The sequence below is a fragment of the Centruroides vittatus genome, unplaced genomic scaffold (assembly GCF_030686945.1).
Source record: "Centruroides vittatus isolate TY-2023 unplaced genomic scaffold, ASM3068694v2 contig_790, whole genome shotgun sequence".
Lineage (NCBI taxonomy): Eukaryota > Metazoa > Arthropoda > Arachnida > Scorpiones > Buthidae > Centruroides > Centruroides vittatus.
The window spans coordinates 723,575-744,204 of NW_027122510.1; the positions used below are offsets into that span (position 1 = coordinate 723,575).

Sequence of the window (20,630 nt, forward strand, 5' to 3'; positions counted from 1 at the left end):
ACTTTCATTTTACAATTTTCTTCATTTTTTTTCATATTATACTGTAATATCTCATGAACTACTTTATGAATAGAGCAAAAATTTACATTTTATTCATTTTCTTAATAAAGTAGAATGAATCATAAGAATGCTAAGATACTATAGAGTAATATGAAAAAATGGGCAAAATTTACCCAAAAATGTGGAAAAATTGACCACATTTTACGCATTTTTTTCAAAAATTTTATTTATTTTTTTTACAAAATACTTCATAGTACTGTTAAAAGTACCATAAAATAATTTTTTAATATATATATTAATAAATGAAAGAACAAGCTATCACCCAGTAACACACAAACTATCAATGAACAACTTCATTTTTAATGTTATAAGTCACCTTTGATCACTTCATAAAACTATTAAATCTATAAAATTACATTTTTAATAAATTATATAAAACAAAAAACTTATTTTAAAATTTAAGAATCAAATTATAATTATTATCATAAGCAAAATATGACAATAAACATTATTTAAATGCCAATAAAGTGTCTTAATAAAACTAAAAACATTGATTTAATGTCTAAACTCATAAGGTGATTAAATAGAGAAAATAAGAATTTATTTATATAATTTTCATCTTTATAATTAAATTATTTTATCCATTAAAAATTTTTAAGATAGAAATAAATAAAAGAGATTTTCAAGTTTTAATAACAATTCAACTTTAAATTCAAATAATAAATTTTAATTAATTAAATTCTTAATATACAAAACTCTAAAGAAAATTTAATTATATTAATTAATTCTTAAAATATTTAATTTAGTTAATTAAGTAAGTAAATTTCATTCAAATTAATTATAATTTAGATACTTTTTGAAAACAATAAATTTTTTTTCTGTTTGTTTGTTTTTAAATAAAATTAAATTATATCATTGTTAATTATATAAAAAAATATATATAATTATATTTGTGTTTTATTTATTTATTACTTTAAAAACTATATATATATATAAAGTTAAATATGTTGTTATTTATTGCACTGGATGCTTTTTAAAGTTATATAAAGTTTAACCTTAAAACCTGGAGCAGTATTAATTGTAAAAAATTGTAAAAATTGTAAAAAATTGTAAAAATTGTAAAAAATTAAATGTAAAAAATTGTAAAAATTGTAAAAAATTAATTATAAAAATTGTAAAAATTGTAAAAAATTAAATGTAAAAAATTGTAAAAATTGTAAAAAATTAATTATAAAAATTGTAAAAATTGTAAAAAAATTAAATGTAAAAAATTGTAAAAATTGTAAAAAATTAATTATAAAAATTGTAAAAATTGTAAAAAATTAAATGTAAAAAATTGTAAAAATTGTAAAAAATTAATTATAAAAATTGTAAAAATTGTAAAAAAATTAAATGTAAAAAATTGTAAAAATTGTAAAAAATTAATTATAAAAATTGTAAAAATTGTAAAAAATTAAATGTAAAAAATTGTAAAAATTGTAAAAAATTAAATGTAAAAAATTGTAAAAATTGTAAAAAATTAATTATAAAAATTGTAAAAATTGTAAAAAATTAAATGTAAAAAATTGTAAAAATTGTAAAAAATTAAATGTAAAAATTGTAAAAATTGTAAAAAATTAAATGTAAAAATTGTAAAAATTGTAAAAAATTAATGTAAAAAAATTATAATTGTAATAAAATATATAAAGTGTATCAAAAATCTTAAAATTGAAATAGACATCATTTTTAGTTTGAAAATTTTTTTTAATTGTAATTTTTGTAAATGTAATCTAACAGAACGTTTTAGTATAATTGTAAATATTGTAAATTTAATTACATTATAAAAATATGTTTAATTCTAAAAAAACATTTAGGAAAACTAAAAATTGCAGGAAATTATTTCTATCTTAAAAAAATCAGGATTTATTAATATTTTAAATATAGCCTATAATACAGTAAAACCTGTGTAAACCGGACGGTTCCAAATATCTTTCCGCATTAAGCAGGTTTCTGTTTTGGACAGGTTTTATTGTAATTACTTTTTTAGAGTGAATTACATTTTTATGTATTAATTTTATATAGTTATATACAAATAAAAATATTTAAAAAATTAATATAAATTTATTATTCGGTAAAATCAACTGAATCAACTGATGGAATTGAAATAGAAAATATAAATTTATTATTAACTCATATATTCTTTCTAAATACTCAAAATAGGTATTTACAAACTCCAAATTTTTCTTCAAAATTACCAAAGATTATTATTGTTCCCAACAATTCATCCTGATTGTAAAAAACTCGTAAAAATTTATATAATTTTCTAATTTTAAATATAGTCTTTTAGAATTTTTCTTTTGAAATTGATTAAGTTTAAAAATCCTTCAAAATTCCTTAATTTTTTTAAAATTTTTTTATTTATTCTGAAGCTGTTATTGCCTATCAAGTTTACAATTTATCAATTTAGTTCTAACACGATCAGTTACGTACTTTGAGTAAAGAAAAGGTTTTACAAATATGGATTTTTTATCGATTTTTCTACAATTTCTTCTTCTTCACTTCTACAAAATAAATGTTTTATTTTACTGTTAGATTTTTATAATTAAATAAATAAATTGCGACTTCAAAATATATTTTTTTTCGCGCTAATAGGCCTATTTGCAAGTAATAATTCATGTAAAAAATTTCAAATTTTAGGGAATTTTTTTTAGAATTTATTACTAGAATTTTTGTAAATTTTATAGATAAAAATTTCCTGTAAATTATATTTAAAATTAGGAATTTTTAAGAAATTCTATTCAGGATTTTTAGGATTTTCATAAAATTTCTAGAAACAAATTTTTGGGAAATTTAAAGAGAAATTTAAATAGAATTTTAGACATAATTTCTAATTAAAAATTGATTTTTTGGAAATTTCTAGCTAATAATAAGTCTAATTAATTATTTAAAAAATCCCTAAAATCTCCGTAAAAACTCACAATAAAATTCAAAAAAATGTTCTGAAAAAAATAAATAAATTTAAGATAAAACCCGAAAAATTTACAAATATTTTAGTATTTATAAGTAAAAAAAACACCTTAATTTTATACTTAATTCCTACATTATCTACTATTATGTAAGCTGGTGTAAAATTAAAATATTTTACTTATCTTACACACGAAAATACGGAATAAATTCGTAGTCGGATGAGAAGTGTTTATGTACTCGTACAACATATTTAAATAATAAAAAAATAAAATCAAATAAAATAAAAAAAAGAGTCAAAATCCGATACTAAGAGCAATCGAGATGATGTCTTTTTGAAAAACACCCGACTTGTGAACAATGACGAACATGGGACGGATGGGGAGGAGTTTGGAGACAAGAGGGTGGAGCCAAATGGCATAAGTGACGTGCGATACAGTTGAATCAGCGAACTGGAATCGAGCAAAAAACCATCACCAGCTGGCAACATCAGTTGGTGGCTCCCTTTAAAAGAGACATTAATTTTGCTGATAGTTCAGTGAGAGACCTTATAACGCGACAGAAACCAGACAGATTCTGGTTAGCATTATTGTGCGCGCCATGAGTCTGGTTGGCGGTTATAGTCAACCGGCTTACGCCTCTGCCGACACTGTGTATACACCATACTATCAAACTCGTTACGAATCATCAGCCAACGTACCGGAGCAATCGTACTATCCGTCAGCCTGGAGTTACAACACGAGCCCAAATATGTCACCGGCGAGCACCGATTACAGCCCGCCACCCGGTTACGTTTCGAGCCCCAATCAGTTAACCGTGGCACAGAATGGCATGATTGTACAGGAAGAGACTCAGTTGCATCAAGGAGTGCGCGTGGTAAAGAGAAGAGTGACGGCAAACAGGAAGGAAAGAAGGAGGACACTAAGTATCAACAATGCATTCGCAGAGTTAAGAGATTGCATTCCAAACGTACCAGCTGATACGAAATTATCAAAAATTAAAACATTGAGACTCGCTACTAGTTACATTGCTTATCTTATGGACTTGTTAGCTCAAGATGATCCGGGAAGAGCACCGGAAGGTGGTTTCAAAGCGGAACTCACCAAAAAATTAGAGTCTAGAGAAGAGAGGAGGAGAAAAGAAATTGTAAGTCCAAATGTCGAGTTTTGTTTACTTTTTTTGCTTTTTTTTGGAGTATTTTTAAGAGCATTAAATATTGGCTAAATATTAACACTATAAAAGTACCATCTTACTTGAGAGTATTCTCTTATGAAGGACTAAAGGTCTTAGTTGAGAGTATCAAGTCCTATACAAGAGTATGAAGTAGTGTCTTAGTTGAAAGCATTTTAGCTTGCTGTGAACAGCAGAAATTCCTCAGGATTGTCGACCCTTCATATATTAAGTCCTGTGCAGGACTATAAAGCGCTTAGTCTTGTTCAGTAGCCTACTGTTTTAGTATTATCGTGCAGAACTATAAATTATTAAGTTTTAGTTAAGATTATTAAGTCTTATGGAGTATTAAATCTAAATTTGGAGTAACGGCAACGTAATAAAATATATATTTTTTCGTTGTTGTTGTTTTTCTTTCGATATCATATGATCCTTTAGTGCTATAGAAAGGTCCATTGAATGAAACCGAATTCTATTTTTGACTAGGTCGATAAAAGAAGAAAAATCTTTTAAAATTAATTACTAAGTAGAAATACGATACGACTTCTTAAAACTTGAAAATAAAAATATTTAAGAGTGTAAGAGTGTTTAGCAGATTTATTTATTATTATCTTTGCTACTCTTTATATAGGCTCGATCCGATAGAATAAGAAAATGAAGGCCTACATAAGACTTTTTTAAGTCTTGAATTTCATATTTAATTCTATTTTTTTAAATTATGAATCATTAAAGTTTATTTTGAGTTGGAATTAAGGTTTTTTCTGAGGGGCTTTTCTTAAGAAAATTGATGATAGCTTTATTAACTTATCAACATACAAGTACTTATGCTTGTTAATTTAAAAAAACTGTGTGAAATATATATATTTTTGGCTTGAATATTTAGTTTTAAAAAAAAATACAATTGTAGTTTTAATGATACAAACACTAGTATAACTAATATCCCAAGCAATAAGCAATATTGTAAGCTATACTATAACAAATATTGTAACCAATAGGCAGTGTTATAAAGCAATATTTCAGTACAATTCTCTAAGCAATAAGCAGTGCTAGTGGCAATATTGTAAACAATAAATGATTTAAGCATTTTTGCAACGTTGTAAGCAATACAATTACAGAATCAGGGAGCCAAAATTTAAAAATGTGTCCATAATCGAGCATATTAGCCCAGTATTTTTATGAATTTTTTTTTTTTTTTTTTTTTTTTGTAAAAGAGTCTTCAAAAAGTGACAGACAAGAGCAACTAGAGAAAGCATAGAAAGAAAAAAAATTAAAAAAAAATATTTTGATGGCGGAAGTTTGAAGTCGGCTTCTTGTGATTTGGTTTTTTTCCTTCTCCTAAACATATCTGTCACCGAGACTAAGTGTCAAGTAATGAAAGCTGACGGAGACAGGAATTAGCACATTCTACACAAGCCTGTTGCACAACTGACTGATTTTGGACAGCTAAAAATAGTGTGACACTTGTTGAGTCTTCAACAATAGCTGTCCTGTTATAAACTCAGGGGGTGATGGAACCGTCAAATTGACCTCAACCGTCCGGAACCCTAATTGGAATCATATTGCTACGCTCCACACTAACAGCTTCTCCAATAACAAAACTTCTTTTGACCTCCTTCAATGGCAATATCCATTTTCTGTTTATCTACTGCTATAGTAATAATTTAATAAAACGTTTTATTACTGTAGAAGTAATATTATATACCGTATAAGCACTTTTATAAACAATAGTAAAAGCAATAACATAATGATACTGCTTATATTAAAGCATGTATATCCAATAGGATAAGAGATTACTGTCTATGGTAATTCTTCAGTATTACTATAGATACTACTACTATAAAACATGGTAATAATACTAAATTACAAGTATTATTATTATTATAAGTAGTAGTAGTAGTAGTAGTAGTAGTATACACTTCTACAGTAATACGAAAAAATTACTAAGTAATCTCTTGTCTTATTGGTTGTTATACTCTATACATTAGTTCATTAGACATTACATATTAGTATATAATACTAATACTAAATACTAAAATACTTTAGTATTATTACATATAATAATACTAAAGTATTTTAGTATTATTACTTAAATCAAACCATAGACAACACACTACCCTATAGTAGTAGTAGTATTATACAGTGTATAAAACAATAGGCCAAGCAATACTGTAAACAATAAGTGACGTAAGCAAGCAACACCCTAGTACTAATTCTATCTTTGGAAGTGTACTTTATCCAAAATTTTGACAGGAAACTAATGATGAGGTTTGTTATTCAATAAGCGATAATCCTTTGACCCCTTTTTTAAAAATCTAGTTTAATGTTTATATATTTTACTCTAGACGACATTCCTTGATCTACTTCATTTATTGCAACTATTTTTTTCTTCTTTTATTTTTCGATTTCTCTAGAACTAAGTACGGATAAGTACAGATTATAAAAATTCTTAAATAAATATTATTGAAAAGATTATTTTTAATAGATGTTTATCGAATAATAAATAATATCTTTAGTCTAAATCATTCGCTTAGTTTATACAAATAGAAATATGCAGCATGTGGCCGGAATTTTCATGCTATTTTCGGCCTTATACATTTATAATTTTTTATTCGAAGATTTTAATTATTTCAAATCGAAAATAATTTAATTTTAATCAAAGTCTAGAATTTCTAGAATTCGTTAATACGTGACGATAAATTCTACACAGAATAATTTCGATAAGAACGAAATTTCTAGATCGATTGTGCTAGAATAATTAATAATTGAAATTCTGGTGTTTTATCCTCTTAACTATGTTTTTTCAATAATTAATTTGAATATTTTGAAGCTTTCTAGAACATTAACACTATTTATTTGCCGTAAGCTAAGCCGTAAAGCGTTGTCTATGTACGAAAATATATGTTTAAAAAAATTAAAAATTCTAGATAAATTATAGAGAATTTTATCAATTTCTATTTATATTTTCTAGAATTTATCAGCATTTATTGTTACTATTTAATCAGTTTCAATTGTAATTGAATCTTTTATGTGTTACGTAACAATGTAATCATTTTCATTAATTATTACGAAATTGATACAATTTTAAATATGAATTTTTCTACAAATTTTAAAATAAATCTAGAACTTTCTTTTTTTAATACTCTTTAAATATATATTTATAAAAAAAAAACAATAAGAATTATTTACAGAAGGAATTTATCTACAATTTTTTTATTATATTTTAAGAGCATTTTTAATATATTTTATATGCAAAAATGTAAGTTTACTGAGCCAATATCTATAAATTCTTTATTCTAAAAGCAATAACAGATATTTGATTATTTAATTTTTGAAATCTTTTAGAAAAATAAGGGGGGAAATATCGTCTATCTAATCTTTCAAATTTATAGAATTTAACATATATATTTATATTGTTAAATTTTATTTAATTTACTATAAAGTATGATATAATAATCTTTATAAAGTATTTTATCAAGGCAATAACATTGGTTTTTTTTAGTGATTTTTTTTTGTTTTTTTTCGAAATCGAACCCAGCAATTACTGTAGTATCGCATCCACTCAAGATATGATGGAAAGCCTATTCAATCTTTCCTGACAGAAATTTCTTATATTTTTCTATTTTATTTCTTTATTTTTTACAAGACGTATCATATTTCTTAGGCAATAGGATCTATTCGTAAAGGCTAATCCTAGGATTTTATCCCAGATCTTAAGTAAATCATATTAAGAAATGTGTATGCATTCGTCTTATATGAATCAGACAGATGGACTTTTTTTAAATGTATATTTATAGTTTTTGGTTTATATATAATTCTTAAAACGTATTTAGGAATCGATTTAAAATTTTTAGAAGCGATAAAATTTAAAAAAAAAGGCTTTATAAATGCAAATCTCCCATTCGAACATATAAAAAAAAAATGAAAATTCTAAAAACTAATTTACGCATTTTATTCTAAATTATATTAAATATGGTGCATTTATCTTAAATAAAACAGAAAAAATTAGATTTATATATATTATTTTTAATATAAAAGCTTAAAAAATATATTTTAAACCTCGTAGGAACCGATTTAGAATTTTTAGAAGCGATAAAATTTAAAATAAACATGAAAAAAATCTATAAATTTAGCGTTGTAAATATAAGTTTTCCCTTAAAAAAATTATAAAAAATCAAAGAATAAAAACATTGGTTAAGAGTACAGAAAATAGAATATTTTTTTATTTTTTATTTCTTTTTAAATTATTGTTTACATTTTACTTAATTCTTCTTTCAGAATTATTATTTTAAGCAACTGCATTGATGATTCATCTCGGTATATATCACACATTTTATGTTTATATATCCATTATGGTTTCGAATTTCAATTTATTATGTATATACAAGAATTTCAGCCATAAAATCAAAAAAATTAGTATATTTATACACTTTTATATATTCATAAAATAAGCGAAAGCCGTGTTAATTGCATTGTATATGTTTATTTTTATAGAAGACTTTTTAAAATTCAAAGTTAGAAATTGGAATTGAACCTATTTTTTTCACTTAAAAAACCTCTATTTTGTTTTTTTGGGTATTAAATCTTGAATTTTACTCAATAGATGGAGGCACTAGCTTAAAATAATCTATTTTTTTAGGGGTTTTTTGGCGATATTTAAGCTTGACTGATTTTTATCTATTGTTTGATTCGTAAATGTATCAAGTCCAGACTTTGTTTATTTTAAATTTATATATAAATTGTATAAGATAAAGGTATAAATAGTCGTGTAACTGCTTCTTTTTTAACGTGTGAAAGAGTTTGTTTTGACTTTTTTTTCGAGTGTCATAAATTCTAGAAAAATTGAAATTCTAGAACCTAAACTAATGACGAAATTTTCTAGAATAAATGAAATGGATTTGTTTTAAAATAAATCCCTTTCAATAATCAATCTATTTCATTTATTCTAGAAGTTTCATTGTCGAAATAAATCAGTTTTAAAACTAATCCGTTTCATTGTTTGAAATGAATTCATTTTAAAACTAATCTATATCAACAATGAAACTTCTAGAACAAATGAAATAGATCAATAAGTTTCATTAATGAAAGGGATTCATTTTAAAGCAAATCAATTTCATTTATTCTAGAAAATTTCATTGTTGTGTTTTATCTATAAATGAAAGGAAACAATTTATATTTTTAATCTTCAATTTAAAAAAATTCTATTATTATAAAAATATTGATTTAAATACTTAAAAAAAGAGCTTATTCTAGAACAGAAAATACTTAGAATATGTATTTTTTAAAGGCCTACTATAAATTAAATCTATAAAAAGAAATTTATCAGTTAACCTTTTCAAAAAAATCATTTTACTTTTAATAAATTATCTTATTTTTATTCTCTTCTTGGAACTGTTTGATAGTTTATAGACTACTTTATTTATATGCCAAAGATTTACTAACTCAATTATTGAATTAAAATAATTTACATATAATAGAAAAACTTGCTAAGAACAATTTTAGTGACTTTAGAGTTTAAATTCAGTATTAATTTCGGTTTAAACTAAAGATACAATTCTAAACAAAATTTCCCGAAGCCTGGAGGTGATTATAATTGTTTATTAAGTAAAATACTTTAAAATTTCTTCCTTTAAAACGAATCTTAGCATTGGCAAAGAGCCTATCCGTTTTAGAAATATGCTCTAAAACTACATAAATGATTAGCAATAAATATATTGCTTCTGTAACTGTTAATCTTACCCGATTTTGATAGTGATACGTTAAAAAAGATTCTTTTTAATGATTTATGTTTGCTTTCAGTAACATAACAGCTCCGGTTTACGAACTAAGCTTATGTATCTAGCCTATAACTATTTAAAAAATTAATTCTAGTCCATTTAAATTAATCTTTTATCCACTTAAAACTTAATATATATCCTCTTATTTCAAAAAATAACCTAAAAAATCAATATCATTATCAATATTTAGAATAAATTTCTATTTTTGATACAACTTATCGATCATTTGCATCTTGATCTTCCTTAAACTTAATCGATTTGTAGCATTATCTGGAAGTAATTTTCAAGTTTGTAAGCGTGTTTAGCATTCCACATTCATCTTGTATTTTATTTCTTTAAAAAAAAATAGCAGATACTTCATCAGTAAAGAATTAATACAATGTGTGTGTGTTATGAAACGTGATATCTATATTATGGTTTTGGATATCAAATAAATTTTGTTATGTATTTTTTAAAATTCTTACTTAGGTCGTATGATCTTGTAAGGTTATATAAGAGACCAAGAAACATGTAATAATTAACTTTTTAGAAAGAAAATTACTGTTTAGAAGTTTAAAAATGCTTAAAATTAACTAGTACGTAGATATTTAAGCAGTAGATGATTATTTTTAATAATAATCTATTAAATATATATGATAGGCCTTCTATTTTCTTTATCATATAATGTTTTTTCCCTATAATTTAAGTAAAATTAGCATAATTTTGTCCGTAGCCAGTGTTAAAATTAAGGCCTAAATGATTAAAGTGAGTGCATTTCGGTGTTTTCCTTGTGTTGGAAATTAACAATTATTCCAATTTTAAAAATGAAAAACCGTTAAAATGTAAGAATTTTCAATTTTTTTTTTTTTTTACACTTGGCGTTGAATTTTAAATAAATTTTAACTGTCGTAAATTAAAGTTAGAAGATTTTATTGGAAATTCTATACTTGGCGCCGAGTTTTAAAGCCTATTTTAAATGTCCCGAATTAAAAATCGAATGGTTTTAATTCAAATTTAATACTTGGCGCTTATCTGAAACATATTTTAAATGCTACAGATTAATTTACTACTTGGCGTATGTTTATATAAAATTAAAATCAGAATGGTTTTTTCAAGATTCCTTACTTGGCGCATAACTTTTATATAAATTTTAGCTGCTAATAATGGCTCGAAATTCCGATACTTGGCGCTGAGATTTAAACATATTTTAATTTTCTATAAATTAAAATTTAAAAAAAAAAAGAAAAAACAAATTAAAAAAAAAAGGAATTTTTAAATTGTTCTGATATTTTGGCGTTGGCTTGTATTTTTACAGAATGCTCTGAGAGACGGAACTTGGCGGTCCGAATATTACTCTTCAAGCACATCTAATTATTTAGGCCTACATAATTCTGGCGACTTCTCAATGAAAAAAGTAGGTCTTTTCTTCTTTTTTAGATACAAAAATTCTCTTTCAAACACTTTGATAGCTTATTTTATTTTTTAATTATTTATATAATTAAATATCATTTTTTAAACCCATTTTTTCTTAATGATTTAACCTAAAATAGGCCTTTAGAAGTTGGAAATTAGTATTTTTTTTTAGTTAAAAAAATATGTTTGATGTAGATTTACTCGATTTTTATTAGTTTAAAATCGATTTTTTTTTAAATTTAGGCCTATATATTGATAAATTGCTTGTTTATAATGGACAGAAACTGTGTTTTTGATTAGAAAATATGTCCGAATAATCAAATTTGGAATAAATTATCAGGACAAACAAATTTGGAATAATGCAGGATGAAGTGAAGTTTTAGGATAAGATAAATTGAGAGTAAAATAAAGTAGCGGAATGCGGAAAATTGAGTAAATAAAATAAAAATTCGTGATATTTAACAGTAGAATATTATCACTAGAATTAATATATAAATGTATATAGATATATTTTTATCGTAACAGAATTATAACATAAACATTATCGTAAGTTCTTTTAAACAGCCAATATTCGAAGCCGTTAACGTTTAGGAAAATTAGGCAACGAACGATTTTTGCATATTAAATATGTTTAATTTGATATTGCAGTCAACAGAATATGCAATTACCATCGTTTCTAATGGAGAAAGAAATGTATAAATTCGGCTCCCGTGAAGTTTTTATAGTTACTCCTGAATTTTTACTGATTGAAACTAAGTGAGAACCACGCTCGGTAGATTTATATATGTTTTTTTTTTATTGTGTGTTTTTTTATAGAAAAAATGGAAAATAGTAAGAGTATAACGATAAGAAAAAACATCCGAATTACTTAAAAGTCAACAAATCTTTACCATATCCAGATATTGCATCTGCGAATCGTTGCAGAGGTGCTTCAGAAAGTAAAAGAATAACACTACAAAGCTTAGAGAAATGAGAGCCTATTGGAAGAGAGAAAATAGCTTTTCCCTCCAATGCGATAACAGAAATGATATGCTAGGTAATTGAATTAGGGAGAATCAGTTGAGGCCGTGGTCTGGTGCACGATGGCCAAACGTTGGCCAAATTGAATTAAGTAACGAATTTACTGTCTGTATTGTCGCCTGTAGGGACTGTTTGGTCCAATGTCTTTCTCCTCTCTCTTCCACTCAAATTAATGGCTGATTGATGGCCTGTTCCGCGTAAACCACTAAAAACTTCATAATTAGTCCATTTGTCTCCTGATGAGGATGCGGTAAACATTGTAATGGATAGCTGTTGGCGAGGTATTTATCCTTTCCCCCTAAATTATAATTACACTATCGATTTTTAAAGTGTTAATATTCATCGAATTGCAACGTTTGACAGTATACTTTCTGTTTAAAATTTGCAAAAAATTAAATTGTATGGTTATAAAAGTCCAAGTTAGATGCCATTATTTGAAGTAAGGAGATGCAACAGAGTGGATTTTTAGGTGCAAAGCCATAAAAAAAAAAAAAAAAAAAAAAAAAAATCTAAAATGCAAAGAATTTCATGTAAAACAAATTAAAAATAAACTTTAAATTTTTTAGAATTCGTTTATCTTCATTAAATTTTGAAATCTAAACAAAATGGCCGACTTTCTATAGAAGTTACGGTATAAAAATGAGTGTAATAAGTTATTAGGATCATTCTTGTGTCGTAAAAATAATAAAAATATAAACAATTTAATTCCTTTCATCTAAAAATATCCATAATAATTTACTATTTTATAATAAATTTCTTAAAAGAAGCATCTTTTTAAGAAGTTTCTCTATAACTCGTCTAAAGAAACACACACAACAAATTATTCTATAATACAGGGAGGGGGGAAATTAAAATAATTACAAAACAATAAAATATTTTACATTATTTTTCCTACAATTTTATAATTTAAACGATTTTTAAACCGCCACCATTGATAGAAATCTATTACCGAGTTTCCATATAAAGACGAGAACAAAGTATCAAGATGGCAGATAGGGAAATTTTTTTTTATTGTTGTAAATAAATTCTTGCCTGTAAAAACATCTCAATTTCCCCCCAATTTTATTCAAAAAATAATAAATTCTATCTATACATTTTAAACAAACGTAAATTATTTTGAGTTGCTATCACATGTATCTATATATATATTTTTTGTGTAAATTAAGTTAAAGGTGAATGGATATATTCGTCATTTCTTCTTATCAGGCTTGCAGTCATCGTTTGGAAAAGGTTCTGCAAATCATCTAGCTTCTGCTAGATAATCATTAATGGACATTGTGATAGGGATAGTCACTATTTATGACAGTGATTTCTTCTTTTTTCGAATTTTCTTCTAATTTTTTTTTAATCTAAGATTTTTTTTACATATTAAAAATCTTATAGAATTTGTTTAGCTTTGATTTGATTTGAATTTTATTATATTATCGTTTAAATTTCGTGTTTTATTCTAAAACTGATAAATTTTTCAACTGTATTTTAAAGTAGAACCGTTATAAAATCCGTTATTAATAATCGTTTATTCTAGATTTAACTCTACAATTATTTGAAATTTGAAATAGATTTTTTTTATCAAAACCGTTATAAAATCCGTTATTTTTAAGTTTTTATTGTAGATTTCATTCTAGAAGTATTTTAAATTTGAAATGGATTTTTAATCAAAACTATTTATAGAATTTTTTACTCTACATTTCATTCTAGAACCGTTAAAAATTTGAAATGGATTTTTAACTAGAAAAGTTATTAAATCCGTTATTTTTACTTATTTATTGAAGAGTTTATTCTAGAACTATTTCAAATTTTAAATTCATTTGATCTTGTGTCTTATAGATTTGTGCAACCGCTACAGATTTCAATCGGAACCATTTATAAAACTGAAATAGGAACCGTTAGAATAATTTCTTGTAGATTTAATTCTAGAACTGTTATAAATTTAAGATATTTTCATAGTTCTGTTTTACATATAAAATAACTTTATCTAGAAGTATTAAAGAGTTAAAATAAATTTAAGTTAGAAGTTATAGAAGTGGAATGAATTTTATCTAAAACTGTTATAGATTTTAAAATAAAATTTATCTGCAATATTTACAGATTCGAAATAGATTTTAACTCAAACTATAGTTTTTGGGACATTTTATTCTAGAAACAATTACAAAGATATGACTCGATTATTATTCTAGAACCTTTAATTTTACATTAAACTAATTTTAAATTTATTCTAGAACCTTACGCGATATAAATTTTGGTTTCATTTTAGATCTTTATTCATTCGACTCGAATTTTTATCTAGAAATTCTTACGGTTTTTGAGATGAGAATAAACACATCTATCAAAAGATACATTCAAAAAAATTGATCAATATTAATAGATAGGGAGAATACGAAGGAAGGGGAAGAAAAACAGTTAAGTATAAAGGATTTCCCGAAACGAATTAGAAGATTTCTTGCACTTGACAATTTATCAAAACTGCCTGACCGCTAACAAGTAAAAACAGTTCATCCCATTGGGATACATCTGCTTCGTTTCACGTCAATTATATCAAAGATATATCTACAAACGAACCTACAAAGACATTATAAGTTTTGTTAACTGAAATTACTGCTCCCTGTACTTTTTTCTGACAATTGATGTTTATGATCTTGTAATATTATTCTGTAATTTTTCTGTCTTGTAAAAATTATGCTGGACAGTTTAAAACTATGCTTAATTTTTATTTATTGCCTATAATCTTCAATGAGTTCCTCTTCTTCCTCTACCCACGTCCATTGCTTGTAATGGAAGTTAAAATTATTTTTGAATTATTTTGATAGATATTACTGTTGAAAGAAGTTAATTTTATTATTTAATTTTGTTGGGGAATTTCTTTTTTACGGTGTATAAAGGCCTTAACTTAAGGCTATAACAACAGGCCTTAGAGTCAGATCAGTATGCTTATTGAATGTGACTTTTAGTACTTAAAAATTAAATTTTTAAAATATTTTTTAGATTATTTGTCAAATTATAAGCTATCTTTTGTTCTTGTAGTTCTCCTGCCTCTATACAAATTCATTTGTTCAAATGTTACGAAAGTTTAAAATGCTTTCTTGTATAATATGGTTCATCAAAATTGTAACTTAAAATATTACATTTTTCAATTTAATAATGTAAAAATTTTGGTTTTCTGTGTTATGGAGGATTACCAAAAGAACAAGGCAACACATGCCTTGTTCTTGGTAATCCTCATTAAAATCCTTATTAAATTCCTTAGTGTTAAAGTCACCAATGTACTACAGATATTATGCACCTGCCGCATACATCCCATACCAATCTTTGGATAGAATGACAATACAAAACATTACTGTTTGTCTAAGCTTGCTGCCTCCCTTCTATTGATTTATTCGTCATTTATTTACTCTATAACGTAATTTTCTTGTATGGAACCAAAATTTTAATGATGGAAACTCCGTTTGTGAGGGATAATATCTATTTTTGGTTAGGTAAAATGATTGATTCTTTAAGAATAATATTTATAAAAATGGGTGCAAATTCGGAAATGATGCATAAGCAAACTAGTACAGAACTACCCAAACAAATAAACTTTGGTAACCAGAGTGAAGGCTGTTAGCAAAATGTACTGTGCTCTAATGCCCGACAAATTGACTGCCTATTGAGAGAAAAACAGCACAAGATTGGACCAATGCCAACCGTTGCTATGACAACCGGGATGTTGCCTCCTGACTTATTGATGCTCGAGATGAGGATGGACTTCCATGTGTCTGGATGTCTTCCGCCATCAAAAAATCACTTTTTTTCTTTCTCCTTTACCATTTTATATAAAAAGAAAACAAGAGGTGGATCGATTGTATGATATACTGTGGGATAATCCAAATAAAACTATTTTCTACTTTTAAAAATAACAATAAATCATCTCATGAAATGTTTAATCTTTCACTCTTAAAGAATTTTCGTAACCATTCTACAATAACTTATAATTCTAGTAGACACACGTTTTACAAAGTAGGGCTTTTTCTTTTTCCTAGATAGAAACAGCTGCATGCTTCATCCCCCCTCTCTCCACTGACTCCACCTATTATGATCAAACAGAATGAAATTAGATCTGATCCTATCTAGCTTAGATCTAAAGGCAGTTTAATTCAATTTTTCTTACATTAATCTAACCTTTCTATAGATGCTAAATTGTATAGATTAGATACAAAAATTTTTAAAAATTTATTTTATTTTATTTTTTAATTTAGGCAAACCTCATAACAGGTAACGGAACAGAAAAGAAATCGAAAGGAAGAACTGGATGGCCACAACACGTCTGGGCATTGGAACTGAAACACGATCCATGAACAGAAAGTGCTCTGAAGTGCTCCCGTATTGCATACCACATCTGTAACGTTTATACACATCATTTTCTTTCGTGTTCAATTAAATTATTATTGTAATGCCTCGGGTTGATTTCCAAAAAGTGTATAAAGATGTGAGGAGAAAGGAAATTGCGATAAAAACAACAAAAAATATTGTATAAATGCGGTTTGTCTTACATAAGCTATACATATATATATAATGTGTGTGTATATACAGCAGATATATGAATAATTCGTTTGTAATTCTTATACTTGGCGCTGTGATGAAGGAAACTTATGTGGTTCCTATGAAAAAAATTTCAAACAACAACAACAACAACAAGGCACATTTCATCTGTCTGTTTTTAATTAGATCTATATTAAAATACATAATCACGTTTAGTGATTTCTTCTCTATACAGTATTATTGTCGAAAATATCCTTTTACAATAAACTTTAATTTTTATTTGAAGAGTTTTTGATGTTTATCATTTTTATAAAGTCATAAAAATTATTTATTTTATTTTTATTTTATATTTACATAAATAAAGCCTCGACTAGATGAGAGATTATCACGCCATTTAACAAGGCAATAGGCCAATTTAACAAGGCCAATTTAACAAGGCCTCTATAAAAAAACAAAGAATTAAAATGAAATTGAACAAAATTAAGATGACAATAGATTTAATTTCATTCAGTTTCAGTTTTATCGTTGTTAACTTAATTGTGTTCGATTTCATTTTTAATTTCGTTCAGTTTCAGCTTAAGCTGAAACTGAACGAAATTAAAAATGAAATCGAACACAATTAAGACAATAATGAATTAAACTGAAACTGAACTAAATTAAGGCAGAAATGAATGAAACTGAACTAAATTAAAGTTTTAATTGAACATATTCAAGCCATAAAAAATTAATTATTTATTTTTTACCTTATTTAACGAATATTTTATCAAGTAACCTTCAGCTGAGGATATTTTATCATGTTTTTTTTTTACATATAAAAACACTTCAATAAATTACAATAATAACCGTAATAAATTATCAAAAAACACTTTATCATTAAGCTTGAAAAATAAATTAAGTAATTAAATTAATCAGATAATGTTAAAGTAATTAATAATACTTTTCTTTGGAGGTAATTAATTTTTTTATTTTTTAAAATTTATTCTTAAAAAAACTCGGAGGTTTTTTTAAAAAATTACTTTAAGCGAAAATGTTTGTAAATATTGTTAAATTTTGGTTTTATACGTGGTAAGAAGTTGTTGATAAACGTGATTCTTATCACCGATAAACAATAAAAAAAACACACGATTTTTTTTCAGAAGGACGAAAGATCAGTCCTTAGCAAGGATTGTCATCCATATTATATGAAGTCTAAGATGATTTCTAGCTTCAAAATTTCAGTGTAAGGTTACACATTATGTGCGTAGGTGGAAAATTGTGCGGTGTGTATGTGTGTCTGTGTGTGCGTGTGTGTGAGAAGTCCTCGTTAACTAAGAGACTGACGTCATTTGACAAAGTTCCGCCATCAAAGCATTTAGACAGTTAACATCAATCATTGCTCTAAAGTATATATTAGAAAAAAAAGGCAACATTGCAAAACATCTGTGATGATATTTGAACATTTAAAAAACGTTTTCGTGACATCGATCTATTTCCTTCGATAAATCTTTACGCATTGATATGTATTTTTTTTTATTTTAATTTTTTTAACTTAAAAAAATAAATTTAAAGAATTATTTCTCTAAAAAAAATTCATTAAAAATATCGCTTTATTGTTTAATGTACTTTACTAAATTAAAATCGAACTTAATTAAAGTGAAACTGAATGAAATTAAAGTGAAATTGAATATAATTAAGATACTTAAATGAAATTGATCGAAATTGAACGAAATTAAGATTAAAGCGATGAAACCGAACTTAATTAAACTTGTAATTGAACAAATTTAAAAATGTAAATGAATTAAAAATGAAACTGAACAAAATTAAACCGTAATTAAAGTTAAAAACAAAGCATTAAAGTAATTAAAACATCGAATTAAATTTTAGAATAAAAACAAGTTTATAAATTAAATTTTAAACCAAAAAATAACTTTAAGATATAAAATTTAATCATAATAAAATATTTTAAAGACTTCACAATACAAATAAAAATGTTATAAAAAAATAAAATTTAATTTAATTTTATAAACTAATATTTAAAAATATTATTATTAAAATGCAATAAATTTTATCAGCGACAAGGATCGAATGAACAGAAGAGGGGGGGGGAAACACATACGCACACAAACTTATTTGTCATTTAACTTACACAAAGTTAATTACATTCTCAATTAGTGGAAACAGAACAAAGAAGCTTGTGTGAAAGAGGATCAAGTCGCGGTGTCCGGTCAAAATCTTTCTAAATCCTCCCCCCAAAAAGAACCGACAACAATAAGGGTAAGAACGAGAGAAAGAAAGTAAAAACAAAAATTCCCGGGCATTGCCATGCTATGACTGTTGTAACATGATTCTATAGCTGGAGAATTTTTAGTATTCCAGAACTGAGGTGGTTGGTTGGTGGCTAGAAGCGTAAAGGGAGTCGATTTGTGTAATTCTATACCTAGAAATTCCGAGGCTTTTACTATGTAAACAATTCCCTCTATTTCGTGTGTAATGTTATCACACGCTACACTTTCCTATCCGTAGCACTTTTAAGTAGGTCTAAATACAAATATATGTCTCTCTCGCTATGGGATTTTTTAGAACATATTGCCTATTTGGTTCCCTGCACTCTTAAACGTTTTATTAGTTGCACTAAAGTTTATATATAGATATATATTATTTTTTATTGTGTTTCTTTTAAGAGTAGGGCAGTCGGATGGTAAGAATTGAATAAAAAAAACTAGCAAAGTGTATTTTTTTTTTTTTTTGATGCAAGTGGTGATAAGGTGCATTACTCTTTTTGGAGCAGTTTATGCGTGTTTCTGATGCAACAAAGATTAAGATCCTTGAAATCTGAAGAATCTTCGAGGATTAAGATCCTTAGTTTCTGGTGAAAAATTACTATGATCCATTTTCAATGCAAATAATGATAAAGTGCATGCAAAGAAGGGTGATAAGGAACATTATCTTTTGATGCAATTTATGCACGTTTCTGATGCAAGGAACAGGATTATAAGCCTTAGTTTTTGATGCAGGATCACTTGGATTGATTTTTACTGCAAATAACGATCATTTGCATCCAAAATTGTGAGCTCTAATATTTAGGATACATATTTTCTGATGAAGATAATGCTTAGAATTCACTTTTAATGTAATTAAGATCCAAGTTTTCTGACGTAATTAATGATTAAAATCCAATTTTTTAAAATTGTAACTGATTAATGGGTGCATATTTTAATGTAATTGTGAGTTAAGATACTTAACTCAATTTTTCTGTTGCAATTGATATTTAGATTCCATATTTTTTGATACAAATTATGATAGAGATCCATACATTTTGTCATGGTGTATTATAAGATGCATTATTTTGATTTAACTGATGATAAGATGCATTACTGTTGATGCAAATCTTTATCGTAGACGATCGTTTTTAGTAAGTTAAACCCTTTTAAAACTCATTAAAATTATATAATAAACAAAGTTTAAAAAATACTTCTAAAAATAACACGTAAACCTAGATGTGAAAGTACAATTAACCTACAAAATCTGCCTTTCTAAAAACACACAAAAAAATAAACAAGTATAAAATATTAGTCTTTGTTAGATTATAAATCAAATTTATAAGCTGAAATTAATTTAAAATCTTTTTTTAAAAAAAAAAACACAACTGAATAAAGGAAATTTTAATTTAAAAACAATCAGATTTAGAAGTTAAGTTAATCTAAAAATACATCTAGAAAAAACAGATAAATAGCAGTTAATCTAAAAAAAATCATCCAAAAAACACAAATTATCAAAGAAATAGCCGTTTTTATCACGTACAGAAGCTAATTAACATTTAAAAATCCTTTTAAAACC

At 25.5% G+C, this 20,630-nt stretch overlaps 1 protein-coding gene across 2 annotated transcripts; it reads left to right on the forward strand.

The window, feature by feature from the left end:
- Window positions 1-3,495: 3,495 nt before the first annotated feature.
- On the forward strand, window positions 3,496-16,789 carry LOC136981723 (heart- and neural crest derivatives-expressed protein 2-like). 2 transcript variants are annotated; one of them, XM_067278071.1, is made up of 3 exons: window positions 3,496-4,089; window positions 11,182-11,280; window positions 16,532-16,789. In XM_067278071.1, exons 1-3 carry the CDS (start codon window positions 3,544-3,546, stop codon window positions 16,628-16,630), a joined length of 744 nt encoding a protein of 247 aa, XP_067134172.1. In that variant the 5' UTR covers window positions 3,496-3,543; the 3' UTR covers window positions 16,631-16,789. The 2 variants fall into 2 exon arrangements, with proteins under 2 accessions (XP_067134172.1, XP_067134173.1); XM_067278072.1 differs by lacking the exon at window positions 11,182-11,280.
- The last annotated feature ends 3,841 nt before the right edge of the window (window positions 16,790-20,630 follow it).